The following is an 8,560-nucleotide window of genomic DNA, read 5'->3' on the forward strand; positions in this document are numbered from 1 at the left end:
GTTGGAGCACATACTAGGAGAGGAGAGGCTGAGGGCATTAGGCTTGTGGAGCGTGGAGAAGGGATCGTTTTTGTGGGAGCCTTAAATCATCTCTGGAGTAGCTATGGTCCTTGAACTGCGTTGTGTCATTCTATCTAGCCCCAGATATTCAAAGATGTTTAAAAAGCAAAAGGTTACCCACCTTATGCATGAATAAGCATACTCAAGGCAAGCCTGTGTTAACAGTCACTGCACAACCATTGCCAACAACCCCTTCCCAGAACCACCTCTAAGACACATCTCTTTCCCTGGGCATCCTGGGAGAGTGTCTGCAGGGAAAAGGATAACACAGAGGCATGGGCTGGGATGCATTAGATCTTTAATGAGTCAAAAGAGAGAGAAACAAGGTACCTCCAAGTGGAGGCCCCAGTGCCAGAGCAGAAAGGAGTTGTTGCCCCATGGCTGTGATGGAAATTCCACCAAGTGTTCATCTGCCTGCCCCAAAGAGGGAGCAGGCCAAGAATGGTTTCCCTAGGTTGGCTCTGTGGGGCTCACAGCCCAGGGCAGCACAAGAGAACAAGGAGACGGGAGGCAAAGGAGAGAGTGGAAGAGGGGAAAGGCAGGCATGGGCCGTGCTTTCCGAGAGCCCAGGCTGGCCCCATCCTTTTGCAAGGGTTGCTGGGGTTGCTCAGCCCTTCTGAAAGCAACAACACAATGCTCTGTCCCCAGTCTGGTACCATCTTGTGGGTCCCTGGGGAATGTCCAGGGAATGACATCACCAGCAGCTTTAGCAGGGGCGGCACCTTGTGCCACAGGAGCGGCTGCCCAAGCCAGAGAGGCCGGAGAGGCCAAAGCCCCCGGAGGAGATGGGCACTCCCGCAGAGCTGAGGACGCTGCCAACGGCAGCGGAGGTGGAGTTTCCAACAGCGGTGTTCTGCGGGAAGGAGCTGAGGATGGGTCCGGGCAGGGTCACCACCACGGGGGAGGGCTGGATGACGACGGTGGAGTCCTGGCACTGCCTGACACAGGGCTCATTGCAGCTGTTGGCCAGCGGGGTCGGGCCACAGGGCCGGCAGGGCTGGCAAGGCAGGCAGGGGTTGTAGCAGGACATGTCTTGTGGCTGGAGGTGCACCTGAGAGAGGGCAGGGGAAGCAGAGCACGAAGGGTGGGTGAGGAGATTTCCATCACCCCACCACAGGAGCCAAGGCATGAGTTGGAGATGAGAGCTGGAGGCTACGTAGGGAGGCCCATATGTTTCTCATTCCCCTTGGCCCAGAAGATCCCTCCTAAGAGTGACCAAGGCCAGGGACTGGCTGATCCATAGCTCACCTCATACCTACCTCTCTGCACGGCACGCATTCCTTCTCTCTGTCCCATAATAAGTAGCCCCACAACCCAGTGCAAGACAGGGTATGTACTGAGAAATCCTGAAGGAGGACAAGGGGGAAGAGAAAGGGCTTCAGACTCACCTTGTTCCCAAGGAGATGGAGATGAGAGGAGTGAATGAGAGAGTGAGGAGAAGGGCCTGCTTTTATACTGCTTCTCCACCGCCCCAGACCCACAGTCACTGGACGTGGGTAGCAATTTTCCAACAGACTCACCTCCAAAGCAAAATATCTTACCTAATGGCACAGATTTCTGTCAACACTGCCATTTCATTTCCTCATTTATGTCATGCTTAGTCTGCCATGCCTTTCATGTGCCAGGATGAGAGGCACAAGGATATCCTGAGCAGGGTCGTGCAGTTCGGGTAGAAAATGTGTCCAGAAATACTTTTGGGATTCCCTGCAGGCAGGGGATGTTGGCTTGCATCAGTGACGTGTGATTGTTTGCAACTCCCTTTGGAGGAGGACGCCCAGCTGTGGCCTGCACTGCACGTATCATCAGAGCAGCTTTCCTTAAGTACCTGTCCCGTGCTTCTCTCCCCTCCCTTTGTCTGCGCTCACTCTAATGGTCACTAGCTGGGGCATCTCCAGGCAGCCAGGAGATTTCTTTATTTTGATACCCTTTTCTCTGGGGAGAATGTTCACCAGGCTGAGTATGTAGGGTTGGGGTTAGGAAATCCAAAGACCACCTGGGGTTGAATCAGGGAAATCATGTGGAGGCCTTCCAATTTTTTTACCCTGAAGGAAAGAAGGCCTGGAAGAGAGAAGTCATGCTTCCTAGCAATGGGTAAAGGAGCTGATGGGAGGGAGTGAAGAACATAGAGCCAGACTGCCCTGAGTCCTTTCCAGTGAAGGGACAAGAGGTAATAGGCACATATTGAAATATGGGAAATTCCATGTAAACATAAGAAAAGCCTTTGTTGGTGTGAGGGTGGTCAAGCACTGGCGGGGTTTGCCCAAATAGGTTATGAATTCTCCATCCTTGTAGGGATTTGGAGCTTGATAGGACTTGGCACTGAGCATCCTCCAAAGCCTGACTCTGCTTTGAGCATTGGGATTGGACTAGATGATCCTGTGATTTTGTCATGGGAAAAGATGGGTGATGCTGCCCCTAAGAAGGAAGAACTGGTTGAAAACATTGGAATTAAGGGCAGCTTTGGCTGTCACACCTGAGAAACAGAGAGTTCAAGACCTGAAGACAGGAAGGAAAGTGAGTAGCAGAGTACAGCCCTTGGACTTCAGGCACGCCAACTTTGGCCTATTCAGTCAGCTGGTAGGGAAGATGCCATGGAGGCAGATGTGAACCAGAAAGGAGCTCAGAAGTGCTGGCAAAAGCTTAGATACCTCATGGTCCAAGAACAAGAAGGGTCCAGGCCAATACTCATGACAACAAGTAGACACCTCAGCAGACCGGCTTTGGCTAAGTGGGGTACGCAAGGTGGAGCACCAGCATCAAGAGGTAGCATGCTGGAGGTAAAAGGAGGAATGAGCTGCAAAGGAGGAATTTAGAAACATTTCTTGAGCAGGTTGGGATGCTGATAAGAAGTCAAAGCTCAGCTTGTGTTGAGTCTTGCAAGGGGCATCAAGAACAACAGATGGACATCAAATCAAGGATTGTCTGAGAAAAGTTGACTCGTACAAGCCAGTTGATGTGCTCTAGGGCAGGACTGCGACAAAGGAAGTCCTGAACCAGTGGGAGGACTGTGCTAGAGGAGTCCCATGGCATTAAGAAGGACAAATGGCAAGTTCATCACCTGGAAAGGAAGAACCTGTTGCATCAGTACAGACTGCAAACTGAACTATTCTATGACGTTAGGGCTCTCAAACCTCCTCTATGTAGATCTGCCTGCAGAGGCAGGGTCAACCTTGGGGAGAGACTCGGAGGGTGGAAGGGAACGGACAGACAGGCCTCATCTTCCTGGACAAAGAGACCAGGCTGTGGTGAGGAGCTGTCCTGACTGCTCTATGGAGGGAAAGAAAGGCTTTCAGAAAATTTCTCCCCACCGGTCAGGGCTCTTACTTGGGTCTCAGGTGACATGTCTTCATGAAGCATTAGGGCTTCAAGCACACCTCCTCACCCATGCCCCAAAGGGCTCCTCTGGCATGACCACAAGCCAGCACCATGGCAGATGCAAGGAAACTTCTCCCAACTCCCCGTTGAGTGACGTCTGTCAGGACCTTGAGGTGTCATGTGCTGGAGGATGCTGAGGGATGGGAGGTGCTCAGAAGGGCCCAGAGTACACAACCAGCTCTCAGACTACATGAAGGAGGTGATGCACTTCCATGCTCTGCTGTCATGGAGGCAGCTGAGATGTATCCCAGGAGGGCAAGGTTACGCCTTCATGAGGCAAGCTTCCTGGGACGGACTCTCCCTACGCATGGTGAGTCACACTCTAATTGTGGATTGGCCATGTGTCAGCCTTTTGGTGTGACGCCAAGCCAGGAGTGCGTGCTGTTTGCAGGTGCATGTCCCACACAAGACTGAATTGCCCTGTGGCCAGGGCAGTTTCATCCATGCCCAGGGAAAACCATCTCTGAGCACTGGGCTGTACCTGAGTACACAGCTCCAGGCAGCTCCAACAGCCTTTGCCCTCCAGAGTGACCTTGCCAGCACTTCCACAGCTCAGAGTGCTCACAGGATGGTCAGAGTGTTTTGGAAAAGCCACCTTGCCTTTGGGTATGCTCTTGGTCCAGGTCCAAAATGTGCAGCCAGAGTGCATGGTAGTGCGAAGGGCGTGGGTGAATCGAGGCGCTGTCTGAAGCCCCAGCCCCCACCTCCTACCCCCTCCAGTAGTGAGGATGGATCTGATTCCAATGGGGTTGTTGAGGAATCATGGTGTTCAGAAAGATTTTTCGTCTTCAATTCTGCTGAAGGTAGTGATCAGAGATCCCACGAGAGTGCAACAAGAGAAGATGACTTTGCCAAATAAACTGGTATAGGATTAAGTGAGGAATTTGTGTCACATCGTCAGGCAGAAGAGCCTGTGGGCACCTAGGAGAGGATTGCATTCATATGAGGATATGAGCATCTTTCTGCAATGGGGATTGAAAACAACGTCACCAGATTTCCCCACACCCATTTTCCCTGTTTACAGACACCTTTCCTACACTTGGGGGTACATCTTCTACCCATACTGGTCCCTTCCTGGAATTTCCTTGGGCCTCTAATCCTGGCACATGAAAGGGCCCATGGCAGACCTTGTGCCTGAGAAATGAGGAAATTAAATGGCAGTGTTGATGGAAACCAAACCACAACTTGTGCCATTAGGTAGCATGTTTTGCTTTGGAGGTGAGTCTATTGGAAAATTACTGCCCACGTGCAGTGACTGTGCACATGGGGCAGTGCGGGAGCAGTATAAAAGGGGGTACTTCTCCTCATTCTCTCATTCACTTCTCTTGCCTCCATCTCCTTTGGAACAAGGTAAGTCTGAAACTCTTTCTCCTGTTCATGCTCATCTTCCTTTGCCTCATCATCCTTTGGGATTTCTCAGCACAAAACTGATGTTTTGACCTACGCTGGGTCATGGGACTGCTTATCATGGGAGAAGAAAGAGGGTAGAAGGTGTGTCATGGAGAGAGGTTGGGGCTTGGCTGAGGTCTTCTCTTAGCTACAGGCTAGGAAGGGATCTCCAGGGGCTTAGTGACTCATGGCAGGGCTTTTCTGGGCTGAGGGGAATGAGAAACCCATGGGCCTCCCTATAATGCCTTGAGCTCTCAGCTCTAGCATGTTGCTTGTGTCCCTTGTATTGGGCTGACGGGCTGCTCTGCAACCACCCTTCATGCTCTGCTTCCCCCTACTGTCTCTCCCAGGTGCACTTCCAGCCTCAAGACATGTCCTGCTACAACCCCTGCCTGCCTTGCCAGCCCTGCCGGCCCTGCGGCCCAACCCCGCTGGCCAACAGCTGCAATGAGCCCTGTGTCAGGCAGTGCCAGGATTCCACCGTCGTCATCCAGCCCTCCCCCGTGGTGGTGACCCTGCCTGGCCCCATCCTCAGCTCCTTCCCGCAGAACACCGCTGTTGGAAACTCCACCTCCGCTGCCGTTGGCAGCGTCCTCAGCTCTGCGGGAGTCCCCATCTCCTCCGGGGGCTTTGGCCTCTCTGGCTTGGGCAGCCGCTCCTGTGGCACAAGGTGCCTCCCCTGCTAAAGCTGCTGGGACGTTCCCCAGGGACCCACAAGATGGTACCAGACTGGGGATGGAGCATTGTGCTGTTGCTTTCCAAAGGTCTGAGCAACCCCAGCAACCCTTGCAAAAGGATTGGGCCAGTCTGGCTCTCAGAAAGCGCAGCCCATGCCTGCCTTTCCCCTCTTCCACTCTCTCCTTTGCCTCCCGTCTCCTTGTTCTCTTGTGCTGCCCTGGGCTGTGAGCCCCACAGAGCCAGCCTAGGCAGGACCTGCTGACCCTGCTCCCTCTATGGGGCTGGCAGATCAACACCTTGTAGGATTGCTGCTGCAGCCATGGGTCACGAACTCCTGTGTGTTTCTCTTGCACCCTGTACTGGGACCTCGACTCAGAGCAACGTTGTTTCCCTCTTTTGACTCATTAAAGATCTGATGCATCCCAGACCATGCCTCTGTGTCATTCTTTTCCTTTCAGATGCTCTCCCAAGATGCCCAGGGAGAGAGATGTTGCTCAGGGGTGGTTCTGGTAGGAGGTGTTTTGGGATGGTTGTGTAGTGACTGTTAATACAGGTGTGCACTGAATGTGCTTAGTCATGCATTGGGTTATTCTCTGCTTTCTAAACTTCTCTGCCTTTTCCAAAACCAGCAGGCTGGAAATATTTCAGTTGCAAAAGGGATTTTCTTCTGAATGATACCCATGGCCAACATTAAACTCCGTGGAAGGATAGTGCAAACAGAGAGCCACTCTGTTTCTCTAGTGCACCAGGACAGCTTGATCCACATCTGGCAATTCTTCCCATGTCATGGAATTTCCACGGTCTTGCGGGTTGCGGGTCCACTTCTCACAGAAGCTGCGTGCCATTTTCCCTTTTTTTCTGCATAAATGCTCCATTTGTGAAAAATCCCCCTGTTCTGTATTGTGGGAAAAAGTCCTCTGCTGAGACCAAAAAGGTTTTTGGCACAGGACTGCTGAACTTGTAGGAGCTTTTACCAGTTTCTTTATGTCCTTGGAACCATGCAGTGAGCCACGTCAAAATAGCCCTGTATAGCCTACAGTGAGTGTGGTCCTGACCTGGCATGTGGAGAAAGAAAATTTCCGTCACAGATGTTTCTCACCACGTTGTCCATCCTCTGGAGAGTGACCACCTTTGGAAAGTAGTTCATTGATTGGATATCCCTGGATGTGGTTAAATAGCACTGCCAGGGGAGAGATGGCCTTAGAGCTCATCCTTGCACAGAAACACCCTTTCCCTTTCCCAGGTTTTTGTCTAGTCGAGGAAGCTCTCTCCACCAGGGTGTCATGGACAGCACAGAGGCACAAACCAGTGTCAGAGACCTCAAACTCCTCCAGACACTGGTGTTTCTATTTTCCTGTGGTGTTCAGCCATGTGTTGACTTGGCTGCTCTGCTTGGGGCCAGCTGCTGTGTGATATGAGAGCAGATGTGGGTTTGGCCTCCCCTTTGCTGGTACCAGAGCATGGAACATCTGATAAGATCAGGTGGTCTGGAAGGTGCCTCTTTCCTCCACCATGATTAAACCTTGCATTGACTGACAGTGGTCTGGCCCATGTAATTTGGAAAAAATGGGAGTCAGTGACTGCACAGGGAAAGACTTTATGATCCAGATGGTCCTGGAGAAGGCAACATGTTCCTGACTCTGCAGCAAGAACTAGAAGGTTGGGGACTGCAAGATGGACAGTCGTTTGGGACAGGAGCACAGAGCTCTCGGCTCTGAGTGGATCCTGCAATACAATAATGCCCATCACCTCTTGTAGGATGGCCTGGTAGGGGAGATGTTCTGTGCCCCTGCTCCAGGTCCCTGGTCTGCTGCTACCCAGAGCCTCAGGGAACAGCGTGTAGTGCCTGGCCCTTATGCTTACACCTCCAGCAGGGTGAGAGAATTGCAAGCTTCTGTAAAAGTTACATCCCACTTTCCATTCCCTGTCCTTGAGTTTCTCCTGTGTCCCTGAGTATTCACAAAGTGGAGCTGGAAGGGAGGGAATAGCAAACCCTAGAGGTGTTGACAAGTAGGAAGAAACTGGTAGCCGCAGCATGTTGTATTGCATATCAGTCAAGAGAGAGACTGGGATTTCCTGATACTTTTAGTAGGAAAAGAACTTTTAATTTCCTTCTATACCTGCAGAAAATTGACGTATTTGTATTGTAAAAGGAAAATATCACATAGAATCATAGAATTGTTAGGGATGGAAGGGACCTTAAAGATCATCTAGTTCCAACCCCCCTGCCATGGTCAGGAACATCTCCCACTAGATCAGGTTGCTCAGACCCCCATCCAGCCTGGCCTTAAAAAGTCCATCTGCAGGAAAACAGAGGGCTCCCACAATGATACACATCTGTGGTGGGTTAACCTTGGCTGGCTACCAGGTGCCCACCAAGCTGCTCTGTCATTCCCCTACTTAACAGGACAGGGGGAGAAAATATGATGAAAAAACTCATGGATTGAGATAAGGCCAGGGATATCACTTAACAATTACTGTCATGGTCAAACCAAACTCCTCTTGGGGAAAATAATTTAATTTAATGCCGAGAAATAAAAGTAGGATAGTGAGAAATAAAACAAATCTAAAAACAACTTCCACCCACTCCCTTCTCAGGTTCAACTTCGCTCCTGACTCCTTTACCGCCTCTTTCAGTGCCCTGAGCTGCACGAGGGCGTGGGGAATGGTTGTGGTCAGGTCATAACACTTCGTCTCTGCTGCACCTTCCTCCTCACACTGCTCCCCTGCTCCAGCATGGAGTCTCTCCCATGGGACACAGTCCTTCACAAACCTCTCCAATCTGGTTCCTTTTCATGGGCCACAGTTCCTGCTAGGAGCCTGCTCCTGTGTGGGCTGTCCATGGACTGCATCTTTCTTCAGTGCCTATTCTCTGTTCCGGGATGGGGTCCTCCACAGGCTGCAGTGTGGATATCTGCTCTGCCTTGGTCCTCCATAGGCTGCAAGGGGACAGGCTACTTTGCCATGACCTTCTGCAGGGGAAACTCTTCTCTGGTGCCTGGAACACCTCCTCCCTTTCCTTTTCCACTGACCTTGGAGTTGGCAGGGCTGTTTCTTT

The 8,560-nt window shown here is 51.6% G+C and overlaps 2 protein-coding genes across 2 annotated transcripts; one reads left to right on the plus strand and one right to left on the minus strand.

Moving 5' to 3' along the window:
• Positions 1-766: 766 nt before the first annotated feature.
• LOC134524358 (feather keratin 1-like) lies at positions 767-1,090 on the minus strand. Its single transcript, XM_063354325.1, has one exon. It carries the CDS (start codon positions 1,088-1,090, stop codon positions 767-769), a length of 324 nt encoding a protein of 107 aa, XP_063210395.1.
• Positions 1,091-3,625: 2,535 nt separating this feature from the next.
• LOC134524690 (feather keratin 1-like) lies at positions 3,626-5,510 on the plus strand. The gene is made up of 3 exons (XM_063354887.1): positions 3,626-3,745; positions 4,239-4,298; positions 5,175-5,510. The coding sequence occupies exons 1-3, from the start codon at positions 3,626-3,628 to the stop codon at positions 5,508-5,510; spliced, it is 516 nt and encodes a 171-aa protein (XP_063210957.1).
• Positions 5,511-8,560: the final 3,050 nt, after the last annotated feature.

Source organism: Chroicocephalus ridibundus, chromosome 17 (assembly GCF_963924245.1).
Source record: "Chroicocephalus ridibundus chromosome 17, bChrRid1.1, whole genome shotgun sequence".
Lineage (NCBI taxonomy): Eukaryota > Metazoa > Chordata > Aves > Charadriiformes > Laridae > Chroicocephalus > Chroicocephalus ridibundus.

Bases quoted from the DNA above. Each gene is read 5' to 3' on its own strand.
- LOC134524358 (XM_063354325.1), bottom strand. From the start codon at position 1,090: ATGTCCTGCTACAACCCCTGCCTGCCTTGCCAGCCCTGCCGGCCCTGT.
- LOC134524690 (XM_063354887.1), top strand. From the start codon at position 3,626: ATGAAGGAGGTGATGCACTTCCATGCTCTGCTGTCATGGAGGCAGCTG. The intron at 3,746-4,238 runs GTGAGTCACACT...ATTCTGCTGAAG, and splicing joins ACGGACTCTCCCTACGCATG to GTAGTGATCAGAGATCCCAC. The intron at 4,299-5,174 runs GTATAGGATTAA...TGTCTCTCCCAG, and splicing joins TGACTTTGCCAAATAAACTG to GTGCACTTCCAGCCTCAAGA.